Source organism: Condylura cristata, unplaced genomic scaffold (assembly GCF_000260355.1).
Source record: "Condylura cristata isolate star-nosed mole 26May11 unplaced genomic scaffold, ConCri1.0 scaffold00021, whole genome shotgun sequence".
Lineage (NCBI taxonomy): Eukaryota > Metazoa > Chordata > Mammalia > Eulipotyphla > Talpidae > Condylura > Condylura cristata.
Genome location: NW_004567122.1, coordinates 3,473,632 through 3,496,461, shown reverse-complemented (window position 1 = coordinate 3,496,461; position 22,830 = coordinate 3,473,632). Strand labels below are relative to the sequence as shown.

The window sequence follows — 22,830 nt, the reverse complement described above, 5'->3', positions numbered from 1 at the left end:
CATGCAAATCATTTACCATACGGACTCACACATAGTAAATTCTCAATAAATGTTTGATTTCTTACCACATGGAAATTGAAGCCAACTAGATTGGTTGTTTTTCTATTTTATCAAAACGTTTTTATTAGTCGACTGAAATTAAGTGCAAGAAATGCTTCAGTTGAAACGGAAATCATTTCTATAAACTTCCAATAGGTCTAAGCGGGGGATTGTAAATGGGAATCTGTAACATTTAAGATGTAATCTGACCTGTGGCATTCATCCCTGGGTATGCTATAATTGGAATATAATTTTTGATGTGTTTTTTAAACATTTCCTGCTTCTGTCATATAATTTGTTTCCAGCATGCTGGAAACACTCTTTCCATGGCCTTTGGGTTCAGTATGTGAAGCTCATTCATCTCTTACCAAGTTTGAGATGTAAAATCAAAAAAATGCTGCTTTGCTGCCATCGATATAGTAAATTGCGTCATTGACTGATTCACTTTAATAGGACTTTTTTGCCTTTTGATCCAACTCCGTGGCTTTGGATGGTAAAGCAATCTAGGCCTTCCGAGACTGGGCATCTGGAAATGCTGTGGGTGTGTAAAATCCAAGAGGCTGGGATTTCTGTGAGGCCAGTAACGCTGATGCACGCAAGGTTTAAGAAAAGCCTGCTGGTGACTGATTTCCATCCTGTGTGGAGTTACTGTGATATCTGTGGGATTCTGGGAATCCCACCAGCAAATGTAGCATGGATTTCTTATCTATTTCTCCGTACCTAAAAGTGAGTGCGTAGGAAGCACTCTGTGATTCGAACATGTCTCCCCATCATTTTTCTGTTGATTTGGGAATTCCTCCTTGACTTTCTTGCTCTCAGCTATCTATCTTCATTACTTTGCTCCCATTCTCTGTCCCATTCCACTCCTGTCTTCTTAGTTCATGCCTATCAGGTAGTATCTTTGATTTGCAACCACTGAGTGTTTTCAGAAACCACACCACGTGGGGAGTCACAGCAAAGGCCCAGCCCTCTCCATCGATGCAAGGCCTTCTCTATCTGAACACAGATGATTTCCTTAGCTAGAACAGTCTTGTTTCTCCACCTTACCACCTTCCAATCCAATTCTTCAGTCCACTGAGACCCTGAGGTTGTAAATCATTTCCATGGGGCAGTCCTTCTGTCTCCTCTAAATTGGTGGGTCACCTTCCACATGTGCCCACGGCACTCTAAAGTACCCCCCAGACCTTATCACTACCCTTCCTACTTTTATAATTGACATCAGGTCACAGAAAAAGAAATAACAAACAAAGGAAAACTATCTGATGCCAGACTGTTGGGCTCCCACCATCCACCCAAGTCTCTGGCTCGTATTTGGAAGACAATAAATATATACTGAATAAAGTTAGTCTTTCGTTTTCTATTTTCAACAGCTTCTTATTTTTGTGGAATGGTATGACTCTCTTTCTGTGCCAGGTATATCATGCTTTCTTTGTATATAAAGCAACACAGAAATTTCCCAAACATGAACATCTCTTCCTAGCCCAGGTTTTTTTTAAAAATGAAAAGAAAGTAGCTTGCTTGCAATCAATGATATTGTTGTATGGTTATGGCAGTAAATGGTTTAAAGCATGGAACAAAGACAATATTAAAACTGTACTGCTCACGGTGGCACCCCTGACCCCAGTCTCTCTGCATCCAGAAAGTGCCTAGCACATAAGTGGTGCTCAATAAATATTTACTGTTCATAAATCAAGTCACATGCATTTCCTATAGCCACATAGACTTTATTAACACATACAAATAATTAAATACTGAGTGTGGTTTGAAATAATCAGGACCAAATGAAAAACTCTTTGTTCTTCAGTAATCAACAATAAACCAAATCTAGTTATCTCAAGGATCTTCTCATAGTTGTCTTCCATGTGATGCCATGAAAACTTGTATTTACAAACCAACAAAGTCATGAGGCTAGTGGCATACGTTGGTTTTCCTCCTACTGTAACTCTGTATTCCTTTTCTCTTTTGGAGGATGAGAATTATAAACCTAGTTTGATTTCCACCACTTGTACTATTATCCTTTAAATGCTTTACTTACAAATGTCTTCCAGCAGTTGCCCAGTCACTTAAAAGCTACAAAAATTCCTGAGATTTCACAGTGTGTAAGTTTTTTAAAAGAGAATGAAACTATCACTCTTAGTTGCCCATCACATAAAATGCTCCAATTTCCACTAATAAATCAACCTTTCAGAAAACTGCCCTTTTCTTCCCATCCACTTTCTCTGAGAACTGACTTTAGTCCTTATTCTCATTAGTGGATTATCAACTCACTTTCCATTTAAACCTGAAAATAAAAAAGCTTTATAACTATGGTCAGTGTAAGCCACTTCATTTTATTCATAAGATTGCCCCAGCTTCTGTGCCCTGTTGTCAAATGAAGTAAGCCAGTGATTCTTGTTCCAATAATTAAAAAAAATATAACAGCACAGCAATAGACTTTAGGAATTCCAAAATTCACTTAACCTCTAGTTGCTTCAATTTCCTCATCTGTTAAAGGAGAACAGTAATATCTGCCTTATCTCCTGGGAGTTTTGTGAGGTATGAATGAGACGAAAGAAAGGACTTAGCAAAGTCAAAACTGCTCTTATGAATACAAAGGTCTTATTGTGCAAATGATTGCAAACCTGATTCATTGAGTTTCAGACCTGATTTGGTAGAAACAGGAATAAGTATCATTTTATTAGCCACATTTATTTCCCTTCCTGTTGGAACATAGTTGAAATGTTAATAACTAAAAAGAGAAATAAGTATCACTCTTCACTAAGACAGAATTTGGGTCTATGTCCTTGTGTTTCTTCATGTTTTCCTTTCTCCTTGCATGATAGCAATTACAGATGTCAATGAAACTCACATGTATGTTTCCTCCCAAACTAATTTATTATTTCCTTCTTCTAAATTCTTTTCTTCCTTAAAGTTTCTTTTGATTTTACTCCTTGACTGCTGACATGCTTTAGACAGCCCTTTTAAAACGTGCCCAACTCTACGCATTGAGCATAGACGAGAGGGCAGGCATGAAGAGCAGACTGGCCATCTGCCCACATGTGGCTGATTGTCCAGTGGGGCGACAGACCATGCATAGGCAGCAAACACAACACAGAGTATGAAGCAAAAAGTGAGAGACACCACAAAGTGTGACGCTGCCTGGGATGGGTGAGGGGTGGAGATCTGTGTCTAAGGTGGTGAGTGATGGCTTCTTTGAGGCAACACTGAAGGTAGAGAAGGTGCCAGTGTGGAGAGAAAAAAAAGGACTTGAGGGAGGGGACAAGGTTCCATCTACAGGGGCCTTAGCTTCACCTCTAAAAGACATTGATGAGCAGCTTCCTAAATCTAGAAAGAGGAAATACATTCAGATAACCCCATAGATAAGAAACCCACTGTGCTTTGCCCTAAAGCTGTTTCTATCCTGTCTTAGGTGACTGTTTTCTCCCTATATGTTCCCTGTTAGCATGTTCACGGGACGGAGGGCTAAAGGAGCTTGAAAATCTCCAGCCTTGGCTGGCCACATTTCAGAAATCATCAACACCCCCTGCTCTCCTGCACACCTACTTCCAGTAGTTGTTATCTGCCCTATTTGTAACGTATTCGCCTTAGAAACGGGGTCCACTCCTATGGGTCCAGATGGAAGGCAGTGCCTTCTAGAAAACCAGATTCTATCTCAGGATTTTCCCTCCAATCAGACAGGTATCTCTATCACCCACAAGTCATCCATCATCCTGTGACTTTTGGTGACTGCTTCACAACGAAATAAGTATAAAGGTAGAAAATGGTGGGGCTGGCAGTCTGGCGGCGCTTCCGGAGGAAGGCACTTGGTACGTGTCTTCTCCCATCTCGACCTTATTAACCTTTTGACTTCATCTGTTGTATGCTGACTTTCTAAAGACCTCCAGGGTCAGGCAAATTCCAGAAACTTGACAGACAGTGGCATTAATAAGCTCCAGAAAAAAGACGATCACAAAACTAATCCCAAGATGGTAATTGAGTGCTTTAGAACGTAGTGTTAGCTGTGTTAAGAAAAGAGAATGTCATTCTTTCAAGGACTATAGTCCTTTACACGCAAAGGTTTTAGTAAGTATACTGTCTTGGAAAGAGATGACAGTTTAGTAGATACAGGCCCAGTCAGGCCCAGTCATCCCAGTGGGTAATGACAGTTCACATGCTTCCTATTCCTGTATCGTGTGGAATAATCTTATGGGTTTTCTTTTAGGGTGACCCTGGATCATCTGCTGCCGGAATTAAGGTAACTAGACCTTTGCAGGTGATTGTCCGAAGAGTTAAGCTTCTGATTTTTGTAACCCTTTTTACCACATTGATCAGTCTGACCCTGTTCCCAAGTCTCCCGCCATATTGACTTCCATCCACAGCTGGGAGCCTCTGCCAGAATCTGATGAGGACTAGATAAACGATGTCACTCTCCTTTCTCTTTCTGTTTTTTTATGGGAACCTGGATTTGTATGTGAGCTTTAGGTAGATTCACACAACAGGTTTTCCTGTGTCTTGTGAGAGGCAGAGTAACAGAAAAAAGTGAATGGAACAAGTGACCAAGAAGAATGCTGGGCCTTCTCTGTGAACGTGTCCAGAGACTGAATGGTTTTGGGAAATTCTTGCAAGAGTATGCTTTTCATCGCTGATTTTCTTTGGTCAGGGAGAACCCGGAGAATCTGGTCGTCCAGGGCAAAAGGTAATCTCTCCATTCTGATGTGTTCCTTTTGTGTTCTCATGTTCATAATTTTGTATCTCTTGTCCACTGTGTAATATGAAGACCATGATTGCAAAAATGATGCTTTGCATGCGATGTTACTGATTATTTTGCATTTTAAAAGGATTGGTGCTGGCCACAGCAAAATGTGAAAACAGACCCTGTCCATGTCTAAGGATACTTACTTTATGACCTGAAGTCTGCCTCACTCAGCTGTCTGAGACTAACAAGGACCCGCAGCGTTGCACGGCCAGGACAGGGGTATATGCATGTTCCTGTGAGCACTTACAGACTGGCTCAGTAGCGAGAGATGGACAGTGCCTTGGAAAGTATTTTCTTTTCATTGCAAATAGTTCCCTACTGATCATCTTTTATGCAAATCACAGCTACCCGTGCAGGCAATTTATTAGGTTATACAAAGACACTTGTTAATAACTCAGCTACTGATTGGACACTAACCACTTTAACCCATCTGTGGATATGTATGCTGCTTTTTATGTTTGTTATTTGTGCTTCAGTGATAAATTAGAGAATTTGCCATTACTACATTTAGATTCATGTTCTCTCTTTGAGTCAAAGGCAGAAAGCCGCTCTTAGACATTCATTGTCTGAATATCTGATATCAATGCCCAGTGTGGTAAGATTTTAGATGATGGAAGTAGTGTTGATAACCAGAAAACCTGAAGGTTTCATCTATTACGATCATAACCCTGCCTTTGTCTAGCTATAGTTGGTGTCTTGGAAAAATATAAGAGTAGAAAGGTGGAGTTTATCTCATTAGCATAGAGAGAAAGAGAATAAACCCCACTGTAGTATATTGGAGCTTCAGGACACCATAACGTAATGTTCCTACATGCTTGAAAACATTGAGAGAATCATTCCTTTGTTTGAAAACCTGGGGATCACAGTCATTTTGAGAAAGTCTTTCAGAGTTGCTCTAAATTTAAAATAGATTTTTCTCGTGAACTTAAGAATTAGGTGAATTTAAAACTTTTCAAAGATTTCAGAAGAATTTTGCAAGCTTTGTTATTGGGTTTCTTATTTCTTAGTGATTCTTTAAGCAGGAAGTTTGAAGTTAATGATGCTGTTAAAGAAATGCCAGGTCTGCTTTGGTTAAAAAAAAAGCAGCAAATCTTCTCAGATGATCTGATTTTAGGTCCTTTAGTCTTAAAAATTACGAACAAAATTTAAACTGCTCTCCAAATCTGAAATATCTAAAAGAAATATCTCCAAGACTGCTTTATCCTTTAAAACAAAACAAATCTGGTGCAATCTCATATAGGTTCCACTGTTTTCAGAGTGCAAGATCCAAATTGATTTTCAATTGCTTAGTAAATCATTGCCTTACACAATTATTGAGAAACACAGTTTAGATTCATTTCAGGAAATTTATAGGTCTGCATATGGAAAACTGAATTTCCTTTGTATTTTCATTAGAAATCTGTTTTGAATTATATTGAGAGAAGGGCGGGGTCATTAAAAGCTTACAACCTGTCTGAAAGAATATGTGCCCTGAAATGAACATCTCCCTCATTAATATTTAGGCCAGATTCTACCCTTAGACACAATCTCAATTTCCCACAATATTTATGACTTCCTTTGTTTAATATCTGGAGTTGCAGTATTTACCCCAAAAGTAGCATAGGCCCCTGCTTGCTGCTTATTTAGACTAGAACATGAGAAACAGAACTGAGTACAGAATTGAGATCTTCCCTAGCATTTTTCTCACCCTTGCCGATTCATTGGTATTTAAGGTCCTGTGTTAGCCACATACTCACGAAAGCAGAGCATTTGGGGAAACAGGGAAAAACTTATCAATTTGCTTTCCACTGTCTAGTATTGTCCAGTATGAAAGTTAGTTAGAGGAGCATTCATAGAGGAGAAATGGTTTCATTCTAGTGGGGTTTCTTGAAGACTGAACAGCAGAGTGTGTGATCCATATGTAAGTTAGCATGTTTGTTAAGTGTATAGATTTATAAGGTAGGTGATATGTTTTATGGCATAAGTCTTGTCTTCCCGTCTTCAGGTTTTGAGATTATTGGAAAATGTACTTTTTTAATTAAGGAGGAAGAATTCTTTATACCCATTGGTAGGGATGGACAAAGTTGAATTGTTTCTGAAAGTTCAGGGTCAGATGGCCACAGGGACATGGGTGCAAGTGGACTCCTGACTTTGACGGCAGCCAGGGTTACTTCTAATGGAAGTAAGCAGACAGCCAGAAGTTTGGTGTATTTGTGTAAGCTTTAATCTACTTGGACAAGTATCCTTGGGGTAGAAAAACAAACCTATTCTTATTTGTGACTTAGATGTGATGTTGTGCTGTGTATACCCAAGAACTCAACTCAGGAGATCCTGAGTCAAGGAGTTGGCAAGAAGGGAACAGTTAACAAAAAAACTCCCTCTTAATTGACAGATAAATCTTCATCGTGTAAAGATGGAGAATGTTGTCTTCCCGAAAATGTTAAGAGATGTTCCACAGAGGGTAACATGAAATATTTTATAATCTTTCATATTTCAACTTTTGAGTAAACAAATTCAGAAAGGTTAAGTTTATAAAAATCCCAGACTCTAAACTATGAATTCCTGAAGCAAAATTCATTATAAAGTACATTTACAACCTATTTACATACACACACATACACACACACAAGGTGTAGGGAGCAGCTCAATGCTGAAATGTCTGTAGTATTCAATCAACACTGTAAAATACTCCACCATCTCTCACATATCTCTTATTATTAGAAAACATAGGCATATAAAAAGATCTTTCTCTAAAGTAGTCATGCAATCCTTTTAATTTGGTGGGAGGGAAGAGTTTGGATAATTGCTACTGGGAAAGTGTTCTGACCTACATAGTTCTACAGGTGTCTCAAATAGAATGTCCTGAATTTGGGATGACTTTTTGTTAACAATATAAACTATAGCTTTGTCACCAATATGTTTCCTTTCATTAGTTGTCAGCTCTATAGCAATTTATTGTGCTTTCAGGGACTCCATACTGTTTTAAAAAAGGAACAAAATCTTCATTCAAATAAGGATAGAAGACCATTTTACATGGCCTTCCTAAATTTATCTATTGAAGGCAAAAAGGAAAGAAAAAGAACATCAAATATATGACGTATCTCTGTATAGTTTAATCTATTCTGACAAGTGTTCTTTGAATAGAATATCAAATTTTTGATAATCATCCTTCTTTGGCTTGATGTTGTCTTAGTCTTATGGTTCCCAATGCAAACTTTCATTTGGATAGTTTGAGAGTAGTTTTTCATTTGCATTCCTGAACTACCTTTCATCCAAATTACTTTGAAAACCATTGTCCTTCATCGAGCCATATAGCTGAACAAACAATATCTGAAGTTACTTTATGATAAACCCAGAGCAAATTATGCTGCCTCATAATTCTAATGTAGTAACATTGAAGATTAAATGTCTGGTTGTACTTAGTAGGTTCTTCTTGGAAAGGACATTGTTAACACACTTAGATGATGCCATACCTGCTTTTCTTTCAATATAGTTGTCATCCTCCTGACCAACCATCACAAAATATCATCTGCCTGCAAAGTTATTGCCACAAGTAACAGTCATCACAAGCCAGTACAGAACAGACTTGCATTTCCTCCAGCTACTCCGTTATGCTACTTTAGCAGAATCTAGGAGATTGTCTCAGCAATGTAACCTCTTGTAACTAGACTTTGTACTTAAAATAATGTAGACAATTTTGTGAAAATGAGACTTAGCTTGACTCCAGTGCGCTCACCCAAAATGTACCACTTAATCTCAAGCCTCCACTGGGGAACAGCTGCATAGTTCCATTAGCCCTGCTCGGCAATTGCCACACGTACAGGCTACAGGGCAGTATAATCTTCACCGTGCATTTATCTTCTCATCATTCAGGAATGGAAAGGAAATCTTACTATGCTTTTAAGTGAGCAAGACTTTTAATGTATATTGTTTTGATGTGACCATCTGTTCACACAGCCAACTCTTGATTATCTGAGGTAAGAGAGCACTGGACCAGGATGCTTTACTCAGATACCTGCATAATCCTTATGTCACCAAAGAGCTTCAGCCTCCTCCTAAAATCCTTAACCAGGAAGTAGTGAAATGTAGGAGTTCTTTCTCCTTCTACTCCTCTTCTTTGCCTTCTGGTGGAGATGTCAGTGGGCAATGGGCTGACAGGGGGTAGGAGGATCCTGAAAATTGTGCCAAATGGTCCACCAATCCCTGAATCAAGAGTTGACTGAGCTGGGTAATCTCACCAAGCTTCTTGAAACTGGACAGTGTCCATCTGTGTGCAACCAGCATCCTGGGAGAACCTGCGTGCTCTTCTCATATCCTGTGGCTGGATGGGTTTTGTTCTATAATGCTGTGTGATTTTCCTATGTAGGGTGAACCCGGGCTTCCTGGGCTGCCTGGACTTCCAGGGATAAAGGTAAATACTTTGCTGATAGCCTTGGTTTCCTAGAACTGTAATTGTGAGCATCACCAAAATTGGAGGAATGTTGGGGGGAGGGGGGCGGTGAAAAGTAGAAATACCGTGCTGTTCTTTAGGACTTCACCAGCCAGCTAAGCCAGTTCAGTTATTTCACATAGAAATGAAGCACAGACATGGCTAGTTTACCATTGCTATCTGGGCTATATATTCTGCAATTTCACCTTAATATAAATACCCCACTAATAATGTTAAGTGCCACTTTATTTGAAATCATAGGAACTCTATAAAGTCTATTCTCTCCTTCATGTTTTAATTTTATTCTCAAGATCTTATCAGATTTTGACCACACTGAAGGCCTTAACGTCCCCATAAATCTAGCATTCAGGCAGCTGTTTTAGTGATTCACTCACTATAATAATCCCTCCAAAATGCCTTTGCTTCCCCTTCCTGTCAATAATTTGCACTGCAAAGTACAAATCATAGGACTAAAATATTTGACCTATCTACTTTTCCCATAAACTTTTTTAAAAAACCTATCTTTGGAAAATACTTGTGTAAAGCCTCTTTTGAAAGCATGGTTTTAAAACCATCTAAAAATGATAAGAAACATTTTTCAAGTTTAAAAATTTTCACCTGGTACCTGGCAAATTAAAAGTTCTTCTGACTTAGCTGTGTTCTCTCCTCTAAAATAAGCTTTGTATTTTAAACTTTTCTCTTAGCCCTAAAGTATGATAGAATCTACATAATTCAAGTAGATTTTTCACTATTCTGTTCTCATCATACATACACCACTTTAAACGTAGGAACATTCTAAAATTCAGATTCCTAGTTTCTGTGTAAGAGCTGATACTGTTCAGTTAAAGGTTGTGTTTGAAGTGCTTAATATGAAATAATATGAATATTATTGGGTATTGAATTCCCAAACATAAAGGTTGTGTTTGTTAAAGGTTGTGTTTGAAGTGCTTAATATGAAATAATATGAATATTATTGGGTATTGAATTCCCAAACATCATATTGTATCATGCATAATGTTTTATCAGATATTTGGCATAATTAACAGGCATGTTTTGAGTATATTTGGTATTCAAGATTGGCACTCAGAAATTTGGGTTTTGACTTTTTATTTGATGGTTCCAGACTAACATCATAGAAATGTGGTATGTCTTTTAAGTAGAAGTCTTTCACTTTTTTAGTGAAATAGTAATTGCTCTGACTTTCTTCACTTAGTATCAACTTTTTCAATTCTGCCCATACTGCCACAAATGACTTAAGTTTGTCTTTTTTGATTGTTAAATAGTATCTATACCAGATCTGCTTGATCCATTCATCTGTTCTGGGATACTTAGGTTGCTTCCAAAGTAATAAGTCAGAAAAAGAAAGATAAATACTGGATGGTGTCACTAATATGTGGGATATAAAGTAACTGAATTAATAGTCAGATAAAGACAGCTGAAAACCTAACTCTGACTACAGAACAGAATTAAGAGGGGGAGGAATCAACTTACCCAATGACCAGTAACCAACAAATCAGTCATTTCCTCATCATTTGCTATTGAGTAAAAATAACTTCATAAATTCAATCTGTGATTTCCTATTATAGAGTCAATTTAAAAGGTTTTTACAAATATTGGAAAATCATACATTTTTGAAAACAAAGATAAGAAAAGTATAGTTTGCATGAGTTAAGAGTACCTGGCGGCATTGTAATAGGGGCGGGCTGGAGAGGAAGGGCAGCGCCTTGGCCAGGTCATGCGCTTAGATGCTCGCACCAGGGCCTCAGCTGTGTCCAAACCCAGCCATCCTTGCTGAGGGAAACATGGGCTGGAAGCAAATAAAACAACCCCCTTCACTCCTTTTTGCTGCCCTGACCTGGGGTTTATATTTTATCTTCCACCTTGAAAAACACCCCACAGCATTTCCCTGGTCATCTGTGTATCAAATTTTTCCAGACTGGGAAAGAGGTTGGTGATTTGCCACCTCCGGCAAATGCTTTTATGCCTCTGGTCATATTTCCAGACATGTCTGTAGAGTTCAAGTAGCTGATAATTCCTTTTGTTTTCTGCATCTGACTAGTGACTGTCTGACAAGAGGCTATCAATCAACAAAATATCTTCATGAGAGAGACTTTGTAGAAAATTATCAAGTACAAGTAGCCAGTGTTCCATTTAAATCACAACTTCTATTTTTAGTTTCATAAGTTTCTTCGCTTTGTAACTCACAATGTGAGTGATGTAATAGGTGCTTATCATGAAGAAGTAATCTGTATAGGAGAGAGTTTAAGAACATCACAGCCTTTTGTGGTTGCTGGCTATCTACCAACATGGAGTTGAAAGTTTATAATTGTATCATCTAGTTTCATTCATCTGGGATGTCCTTTATTCCCTTAATACATCTTGCATAACTAGCCACAGGACATTTAACCCTGATTTCATAGTTTGAATGTGTAACAATATTTGAAAGAGGAAACCAACAAGGAAGGATTTAGAGTGAGTAGTAGCAAGAACACTAGTCAGAATCTCCCTAGGCTCATGTGTTTGTTTATACTTTGGAAGTACTTCCTGTTGCTATTCATCTCCTTATCTGCCAGTGGGTCAGAGAGCGTGCCATCCGTTATGCCCAAGACATTGAGGAAACCAGCCATGAATACCAGGGAAGCTTTGATTCACCACCTGTTGCTCTTAGAGAATGAAGATCCAAATGCCTTCCACACAGCTCTCCGGAAATGAGCAAAGCACCTAAATACAGACAGCAGACTCATCCATCTACCACCTCGAGGTCCCACCAGGGAGAAGTGCTAATACCTTAGGCATACGGAATCAGAGTCACCGAGAGCAGGCATAACTTAATTTCAAACTGCCCTTGAGCTTCTGCACAAGTATTTGAAAGTCTCTCACCATGTGGAAGACATTTGGAATTCCTATTTCATGCATTCATGGTTCATATAGCGTCAAGATGTTCAACTGGGAAAATTAAATTATGCACAGTGTAGCATGCAGACGTTGATCTTCTGGAATCACATTTGAGCTCAAAAAATTATTTGTATAAATACATATATTTTACAGGGCAAAACTTATAACTAGTTTTTCTGATATTAACTAAAGAGGGTAAGACTCAAATTTCTGGTTTGAAAAAAAAGTTTGCACTTATTTTCAAACTTGTAATGAGGTGACTTATGCCTTTTATGATTGTATTACCCTTTTAATTGAACAAGAGTGGTCGCTAAGAACCCTGATTGAAGAACTGGGCCACCAGTATGCAGATCTGGTGTGACTTGGGCAAGCTACATAACCTGCCTGTGTTTTAGCCTCCTTCCAAAATGGAAACCATTCCTGAACTTAACTCCAAAGGCTGTTGTGAGGAGTATGTGAGTTAATGTACGCGCACTCCAAAATATGGCCAAGCTTCCACCAGATGCTCTATAAATTTGAGCTATTGTTACTTCATTCTCTTGGAGCAGCTCAGACTTTTGGGAAACATTGGTGACACACTCATCTACAGTGTCTTTCCTGAATCTAGATCTTCAAATCAATTTTACTTTATAGGTTCGTAGGTATAAATTCAGAAAACTTTTTTGCAGTGCTGGGGGATGTTACCTTTAAGCACAGTAAGGTAACCTACTTTCTCTTGAAACATGACATCACACTCTCCCCCCACTTTCGTAGAACCTACTCCAGGAATAAAAGAAGAAAGAATACAGTGTTCTGGGCATTAAATGTGGTTTTGTAAAGAAGAAAGAAAACTTGACCAGTTATGTTGGAAATTCGTAACTTCCCTTACAAATACAGATTTTCAGTTTATCTGATCTTATTCAAAAAGTAAATGAACAATAAGTATAGCTATTGAATAAATGAGGGATGAAGAAGGAAGAAAGATAAAATAATTCATACTTACAACATCTGTTCTTCTGGACTATTTTCTGTGTGTATAGCAATGTATTTTCCCTTCAAAATTAGTTTATCCAAATTTTTACATTAAATGTAACATTAATGTAATTAACATTTAATGTAAACATTGTTATATAGTTACATGTAAAATTACATAGCAGAATTTAATACAGTAGGGACAAATACAATAGAAACATTGTTACATATTAAGAGAAAATATCTTTTGGGAGGCAAATAAATTCTTATAGCCTATCTTCCTTCAAAGCTTGATATTTTTCCTCTGGCTTCCAAATTAGTGAAAATTTAACATTCAGATCAAGAACTTGAGGATGGCTAGGGTATGAGACAGTAACTAATTCCTTATACCTCCTTACATGAAATCATCCTTGACACTAAATCATATAAAAACTAACTTGTACAGGCACAGAAACATGGCCTTTGGTATTTTTAGGATTAACTATAGTGTTAGGTAACCTTATAATAGCTTACCCTCCACGTCCATTGGAGAAGAGAGTCCATAAATGTTAAATCACAATTTAAGAACACTAGAAGAAAGTTTTGGGAAGTAACATAGACTGTGAAATGAATTCCAAAAAGAAATACTGGTTAAATGAACAATATTATGTTTTTGTCACTTATAATTATTTCCTCTGGCCAAAGTACGTCTGAGCAGTTGAGTAATTTAAGAGTCTAATTAGGAGACGCATTTAAGCAGAAATAAGAGATTGCTAACAGTCATAAAGAAACCTTCAGTAAAACCCCCCAAATTGATTTCACAAGGTAATCATGGTAGGGGGAAAAAATCCAAAAGGTGTGTTTTGTGAGTTTTAAATAAACCTGCTATTGTAGTTCATTTTCATCATAATCACCAAGATGTTGTAATTTACACTCAAATTCGATCCTTAAGGGAAATAAGTATTTTGGGGGACAGACTTTACTTTCTCATTCTTTTTTTTTTCCCCCTTCAAAATTTTTTCAAATCAATCATTACCAAAACTAGCTGCCTGGAGGTTCTTATTACAACAAATGTTCTTGCTGTAATCCTCAAAAGCAGATACTGTGCTGGCTTGAATTCTAATTAGCCTTCAGCAAGAACAATATTGTGTGGCTAATGCATTCAGTGTCAAGACACATTCATCAAAATTATTGGTGATACTTTTAGCACCCAGGCGAATCACCACATATTTTCAAGCCTTGTTGCACTATTTTTTGGGCAGTGAGAATTGGGTCTACTTGGGGGTTATAAATATGGAAAATATGACTTGGTTTAAGATGGTATTGTAGAAGGGTTTCAGATAGGTTAAAAAAATAATATATTCTACTCCTTTAATTGATAATGACTTGTAAAAATAAAACAAATGGTAATAAGTGAAAAACCAGAGATTTTTCTATAAGCAAAAGTTAATCAGTTAGGACATGCTGGCCACCATTCCATTTAACAGATGGTAAGTTCTGGAAGTTTATAGGGAAACACCTGGTGAGTCATTTCTGTATGAAGGAAACTGTCTCTTCCTTTTTCCCCTGGACTAGTAATGCCAGCTAAGTATTTGTCTCAACTTGCCTCATCTATATGAAGGACATTCTTTATGTAAATTTGACAAGAGTGTTAATTGAACTGTCCCAATAAACATTTAGAAGATAAAGTAAGGTCTTCTACGATACCTTCTTGCTTTGCATTCAGTGTGGCATTTAAGAAAGGTCTAAGTGGATTTTTTTTTTTAAGATTTATTCATATAGAACTGGGGTACAGGCCAGAGATATGAAGGGTGAGAGGATTCACCAGAGACAGAGTGGGGAGCAGAACAGGCAGATCGTCGAAGTACACTGCTGAGGGGAGCAGCTGGCGGGTCAGGAGATGTCTGCTGCGCCATGTGGATCTCCTCTGGGGCAGGCAGGGATCGAACTCATTTGGAATTGGCTTAAGCTTCTTAGTGCTGTACTTTAACCCGCTGTGCCACCAGGGAGGGCCCTAAGTGGATTTTAATAAGGAATTTGTGTGCTTTAGTTACTCTCAGACTTCAGAGAGGTCGTGTTCTTAATTCCCAAGCATGCGCTCCCTAGGCTTTTTCTCATTGCCGTTTTTGTTGTTCTCTCAGTTGGTAAAGATGGTTAATTATTTGTGTTGGGGGATGGTTTTTGACCAAAAGACATAGAATTTATGCTATTTTAATAGTCTATTTAATGGAAAATGAATTAGCTTTAGTCAAAAGTCTTATCTTGATCTTATGCAACAAATAGGCCCTTCACCTTCCTACACTAAATCTTCTTATAGTTTACTCACTTCTTGTAGCTGACTAAATCTTATCTTGTAGCTGACTAAATTCATTTGTGCATACTTCTTATTGTGTACATATTGCCAAGGTATGAGAGAAAGGAGACAGAGAACTCAAAAGCTTATGGCCCAAAACAGAGTAATTTTTCAAATACAGAATGGATCAATCACTGTCACTGACACTGAATCTTAGGTAATTAGTATAAAGTACCAGAATATTTAACAATACTGGATGCTTAATACAAGGTGGTCATTGTAGCTGCTGAAAGGGTTAGCTATTGTTAGAAAAAGTAATGTGAGTTCCTTAGTCCCTCCCCAAAATGGGTCATGTGCAGGGGCACCTTGGACTTGGCTGTCTATTCAGTGGACTGGGCTGTGCATCTTGCTTGCCTAGGGTTGTTGGAGGATGCCTTCTAATTAGCAACCCTGACAGATGGTCAGGACAGACTGTTTGCTCTGCTCTTTGTAGGGTACTGCTAGGTTTCATTATATTTATCATGACTTTCTAGTATTCCTTCCACCAAATCTGAGTCCCAGTTTAGTTTCCAAAACTATAGCTATTCTATCATTCACCTTTTCTACCAGCTCAACACAAGCGAACATGTCAGAGCTTTAATTTTGAGACCTGGATTTGGGTCCGCCCCCCACTTTGTTTTAATCTATTTGTTTGGTCTTGCTTTTTTTATTTGTTGGTTACTTCTGACATCTGGTTTTTTGTTTGTTTTTTTTTTAAATCATCGATGGTGAGCTACTTAGTTGCAGTACCCAAGAAAAGACCAGAAAAGTAAATCGATTCTGTAATTTGGCAGTGCTGTAGTCCTCTGTACCAGCAGCCCTCACCGGGCTGTTGTCTTTCTTGAAGACACATTTAATCACTGGTTAACATGTGGTTTGGGTAGCAGGATATAATGCCAGCTTTTAATTATGTTTTACCAATCAAGATTTTGGGTCATACCAAAGGTTCTGATATAGAATGGCATGTATAGATTTTTTATCTCAGAGCTCTCGTTTGATCTCAGCTGTGTATTTAAGTGCTAGGCACCATATTGTTTATATTTTTCAGTGTTTGTCCCAAGCGTAGATCTACTCGGATGTTTCCAGGATCAGAGCAAATGAAAGAAAACCAAACCAAAAATAACCAATTAAACCTGGATTTAATTGTTTTGGTCTTGTCTGAGGAACAGAAAATTTGAACACATATGTTCTTCTCCATCGCTCCTCTCCCCTCTTCTGACTTCTCTCTGCTCTCTTGCTCTATTGCTTCTTCTTCTCTGCCTTCTTACTTTTGACTTTTCTTTCTTCCTGTAGTTAAGCACCAGCTTTGCAAGCATTGACATTCTAAGATCTGTCAAATATTTGCTTTCACTCTTGCTTCCCTTACCCACATGATCAGTAGTACCCGTTATGAATGGAATCCTCACTGACTGTAATCCTGTCTTCACTGATAACTAAGGAACCCCCACTTGAGGTGACAAGTGAGGAGAGAGAGATGGAAGGAGCAGACATATATGAAATGAGAGAAATATATATATTGCTCACATGAACCCATGTATCTGGACCTTGAGAGAAGAACAAATGAATGTGACTCTGAAGTAATTAGTATTATGCTATTCACTGGTTCTCCACTGTTCCATACCCATCAGACGACTAAAGCCTCTGACTTTTCCCTCATTTGGTTATTTTTTAAAAAGCACTCATAAATCACACACTGAGAAGTTTAATATTGTTATAAGAAACAATATTTAGTAGTGTCACAACAGCTGAGCTGTTTGACTTGCATTTGCCCATGTCAATCATTTTTCTAGGTCACTAAAATCCTTTTCAGAGGGTCTCCCTGTATTCTAAAATGGTCCATTTAAATTATGATTTGACAGGTCATTGCCTAGTTAAAAAAAATTTTTAAAAAAAATCAAGTCTAGCTTTAACTGTACCTTCATTAAAAGTAATGGAAGTAAGAGCTTGATTCCATTATAGTTCTCTTTTCCCCTACAATATCTCCATGTCACTGTGTGACCTCAAATAGATTTAAATAATTTTCAGTTTTGCCCTCTCCTATGTCCCACTGATCAACTGAGTTCACTGTGCAAAAACTGGTTCTGAGAATCAGTAGATAGTCCAATATAATAAGCTGTTTCCTGGCTGTTACCCTGAAAAGTGATGTAACCCCATTTTGTGTGGTCTGATTTACTTCAAAGACAATTTTCCAAAATCGGATTTTATGTTTGAATCCTATTCAGTCACTTTCCCCTCCTCTCTCCTTAGCCAGTCTTCATCTTCTGCCCTGGTTAATTAGAATTGTGTTTACAGTCAAATAACTAATTTCTTGTTTGTTAAAAATCACACTAAAATGTTTAGAAAGCTGGCCCAAATTCATTCTTAGTAATCCTGCTGCTTTTCTACCTTTACAATATATCTTTAACCTCATTACGTTTTCAGTCCTAAATGCCATGGCAGATGAAGATCATCCCATAAAATGATATATTCACATGTGAAAATTGGGGTTACTTCTTTATATACTATATATATATGTTTAGTTGTGCATATATGTAAGATTTATTTATTTATGTATAGAGAACTGGGGTACAGGCCAGAGGTGCGGGGGCAGTGAGAGATTTCACCAGAGACAAAGCAGGAGCAGAATAGGCAGATTGATGAAAACTGCTGAGGAGAGCAACGGGCAGACAGGAGAGGTGTGCTGCACCATGTGGGTCACCTCCAGGGCTGGGGATTGAACTTGCACTGAAGTGGCTGCGGCCAGCTTCGCAGTGCTGCGTCCTAATCCCTTGCACCCCCAGGGAGGGCCAATTTAGAGTTACTACTTATGAGGAAGAGATAGAGAATGTGGCCCCATATATGTTGTTGTAAGAAAGCAAAGTCACCTCATTTATCACCAGTTAGTAGCAAAATCCTGTTAGCTGCTATGACTGCTAATAATAACTAACATTTTTCTAACTGGAAGCTAACTACAGGAGCATTATCATTCACTTGCTTTATTCTAGATACAGCGTTAAGTGCTTTGCCAAATGATGTCTTGACTAAGCCTAATGATGCTAGAATCGTCCACATTTGCCACTTTGGAATTCCCGTTTTCGAAGTCAGGCTTTAACTCAGTTCAGTACCTTTATACCAACAGTTCTCAAACATTTTTTTTTAAGACTCCATACACATTTAAAAATTTGGACTATAACAGTTCCTGTTTTTTTTTTTGCTTACACTTTTGACATATCTGAATTAGACATTAAAACCAAGAAATTCCTAAAGCCCATTACAAGTTCATTAAATTGTATGTTGTTTGAAATATAACTTAATTTTCCAAAACAAAAAAAAATTGAGCAAGATGGTGCCAGTGTTATTTATTTATTTATGTTGCAAATCTCTTTAATGTCTGGTTTAATAGAAGGCAGCTGGATTCTCATCTCTCCTTCTGCCTCCAATCTGTTGCAATTTGTTGTTTTAGTTACAGTGTAAGAAAAGAAAAAACTCACACAGATAGGTCATTGAACAGGGGAGATTATTTGAAAAGTCTTTTCCTAAAATTGTGGATATTCTTCTTTGATCTGACCCGAAATTCTACAAGTGGTAGTTTCTTAAAGGTTAGGTGCAGAGTGGAATCTAAGGGCGAACCAGTGGGCTTTTCCTCCTCGATGGACTAAGGAGGGTGAGTGAGAAGGCACTTTGAGATCCCCTGCTATCAGCTTAGGAAGGTGAACAACAGCCAACCAGCTCAAGAACACACATGGACAGAGTTCTGTGCATTTATCCTAACTGTCTTGAAGCTTGAGACCACTGTTCCTCTCCTCCCTGTCCTGCTAAGATAGAGGACAAAATGATGTCTTTAAAAGGAGTAAGAGCTCTGGAATTAGATAAGCATAGAGCTGTGAATTTATAGGTTGAAATTAGCTGTTTTCCCCTTGACAAAACTGAAATGAGAAATAAATGTAGTATGGCACATGCTTTCTGAGGGAGGCATGATAAAATATAACTAATCATACTCAAAGTCTTCAAAATTAATAGTGCTAAAATTATGTGACTTTTCAAATGCATCTTGAAATAAATAACTTTCCTATGAATGACCTGTTTAAAGGAATTTCCTATAGTTTTACTAAGAAGATTTTAATTGATGCTCAATATTTCTTTTAAAGGAAACCCACTTTGGGGGAGACCTCTGAGATTACAAATCTTCATTTATTTGTGAACTATGAAACTGCATGCTTCATCTTTTTATGAACTAAACATTAACCTGAGTAAGCAATACATTTTGCAATGTGTAATCACTTTTTTCGCTTATATTAGTCGACTGAACATTGCTTCTATTTGCTTTGCTAAACGTTTTATTTCTATGGATATGGCAGAGCCTTGTCTACCCATAAACTTGCAACCTATTAACTTGCATTGTATTTTCATGACAGTGAGTCCTTACTAATGATACACACTGACTTTAATACAGCTTGTTTGGAGGGTTTTTGAGAGGAATTATTATATACTTATGTATCAGGTATGTATCATTTTATTAGCAGAAATATGTGACTATAAATATATATACAAGTATATATATTTCTTATCTTTTGTTGGTTTGTGAAATATATTTCCTATATTTATCTGAATGTGGTATATTTTCATTTTAAACCATTAAGAGATCCCTCCACAATTTTTTGTTCAGATTTTCCTTTGCGTGATATGTAAGGATACAATAGAGCTATAGAAATTTCATGAATAGTCTACCACTATGGTCCCATCCTCCATCCTTTCCCCCCTCAAACTAGATAAATACATGTGAGTTATATATCAACTTGATACACTTTGGGGTGATGAAGTTCATTTGTTCTCCACCCAGTCTCCAGAGTTATATATATTTTTAAAATTCATTTGCTTCAAACATCTTTATGATAATGGAACATGTCTTGCCAAACCCCCCTTTATATTTTCCTGCTCACTCCAAATATCGTAAAACAAAAGTTAAAAGGTCACTGTCTTAGCAAAAAATCAAGAGTATCACACATTAGCAATTGCCTCAGAAATAAATCACGGGGAGGTTAAAAAAAAACAATTTAAGATTGGAGCCATCCATTTTTTGCTTTAAAAGTCATTAGTTCATTAGATATTTCAGGAAGTTAAAACTATTATATTTGAGCTCACTTTGTGAAAAATAAGACAGACTTCATGGATATTGAAGAAAACATGAATACTCATCTTGGGTCTTTTCTGATACCAAGTATGTAGCATCTTTTCCACTTCCAGCTCTCCAGCTCATTCTCCTACAACGCCCTCCCCTCCACTTCCATCCTGGTCGAGTTTAGCCTCAGACTTGAAAGGGTTAAGGGCTCAGGTCCCTAAGACTGCCCTCACTTCAGGCCCCAATTAACAGTTCCCTAGCTACCTAGCCTGTTTGGCATGGCTACAGATTCAAGGGCTCTCACTACTGCAGTTTATTATACAAGGAAACAGCAGCCAGATATGCAGGTCCCATGGAGTGAGGTCAAAAAGTCCAATGCAGGAGTCAATAGCTCCTGTAATTGGGGTTCACTGTTCTGTCAATGTGGTATTTAATCCCTAACTTGGGAGCTCTTACTCCCCGTTTGTGGTTTTCAATGAAGAGGCCATTACATAGGCCTGGGTAATGAAATCACTGGCCAACCTCTCTCCTGGTGAGATGGTGAGAGATGGGACAGGCTGAGCAACCAACCTTCTTACCACACAGATGGTTCCTGTGGCAACAGGAGCTATCACCCTCATCTGAGGGTGATACCCCAAAACTATCTAGGGGTCCATCAGGAGTCACCTCATTAGCATAAATGCAGGTATGTATGAAAGCAGCTTGTCATGAGGAACAGGAGATATTCCCATCATTGTCAACACTCAGAAATTCTCAAAGTTGTCAGAGCTCTCTGCCAGCAACCAAAAGCAAGATCATTTGGCTTTTTATTAAACCTCCCTTGGGTTTCCTCCAGATGGCAGAGACGAGGTAATGGAGGTGTGGCAAGGAGAGACTTTTTTCCTTTCCTAGATTTCTCTGCAGTTTGAACATTCCTGTCTTCCAAAGCTACATGCGCCATGTTGGTGATCCATTGCCTCTGACATAACTCCCAAGTTTTGGTTTAAAGCAACAGACATTAATGATTGAAGTTTTGTAAGAACAGGAACTTGAATGCAACAACTGGGTGTCTCTGCCACCATGCCCCCATGAGATGTCATCGAGTTGCCAAACGGGGCTGTGTTCTCATCTGAGGGTGATACCAGGATGGTGCATCCCCAGCTCATACTTGTGGCTGTCCACAGCCTTGGCCCTCACGGCTCTGGTCTCTTTACAGGGTGGCCTTTAGCAGGGCAGCCTGCTCTCTTCATGGTCAGGGATCCAAGTACTAGAGAACCAGAAAAGCCCCCCAGAGGAAGCCACTGTCTGTTAGGATGCAGGCTTCAGAGTGATGTTCCACTCCTTCTGTTCATTAGATGATTCAGTCAGTCCGGTTCACACAACAGGGAAGGAGGTGACTGCAGGGCGTGATTCCAGGAGGTGGGGTCTCAGAGAGTCTTTACTACAGCCCCCACCTCCCCAACAGGGTGCATCTTAATTTGGTAAATGGTAAGAAACACTAGACAGCAGGTAAGCAAGATTGCAAAGACATTTATCTGGTTTCTTCATCACTTGTACTTTCTAATTTTGCTCAAAGAATTTTCACTGATCAGTTCTGATCCTAGTCAGTAGAGGGATTTCAGCAATCAAGGGAGTAAAAGCTCGGTGGTGGAATGAAATCAGTTGAACTTTATTTACCATCAGATGAATAATGATTTCATATCCCATCTTTTCTTAAGGGAGAACCAGGTTTCATTGGTCCTCAAGGAGAACCAGGCTTACCCGGGCTGCCAGGAACAAAGGTAAATGGAGTCTTTTTCACTCCCTTTCTTTCTGAGATTTTTGTCATATAATTTTCATTCGTGATGTTCAGAGAAACATGGAAGCATCATTGTTGAGGAGACCAGATATGTTTGGCTCACAAAGACCTAACTTGTGAGCCAGATCTAACTAGTGAACTAGATCTAACTACCTATCCCTCCCCTGAGTGGCCACCTGATGGGAATCCCAAATTAAGTAGAGAAAGACGTTAATTCCAGAAGCTTTAAGCAGGACAAGAGGTTGGTGGCATATATTAGTAACTCCAGTCACCCTCCAAATTGATTCTAAATTTGTAAGATCTTATTAACCCTCTGGCCATAGGAAAATTCTTTTTTTTTTTTTTTGAAAATAATTGTATATGTGGCTTATCAAATCACACATTAGACATTTAGTAAAGCAAACTGTTAAAGTGAATTTTTCAGCATTTATAAATGAGTAGGCTGAGACAGTTCACTGGAGCCCAAGATATTTCACAGGAGGGCAGGAATCATCTGGGGACACAGGGCATCCAACCCCAAAAGTTGGAGAATTCTGAGGAGAGCTAAAAATCACTCATTCCTGCTTCTTGTCACCAATTTTAGGACTGACTTGTAAATCAAATATTATTGCTGTTC

General features: G+C 38.3%; 1 protein-coding gene across 1 annotated transcript in view; it reads left to right on the top strand.

The window, feature by feature from the left end:
• The window catches only part of COL25A1 (collagen, type XXV, alpha 1), a 106,831-nt gene that overhangs the window by 51,088 nt on the left and 32,913 nt on the right, over positions 1–22,830 (top strand). Inside the window, 4 exon segments of the mRNA XM_004695908.1 lie at positions 4,241–4,273; positions 4,679–4,714; positions 9,120–9,164; positions 22,135–22,197. Of these exon segments, the coding sequence (XP_004695965.1) occupies positions 4,241–4,273; positions 4,679–4,714; positions 9,120–9,164; positions 22,135–22,197 (177 nt within the window).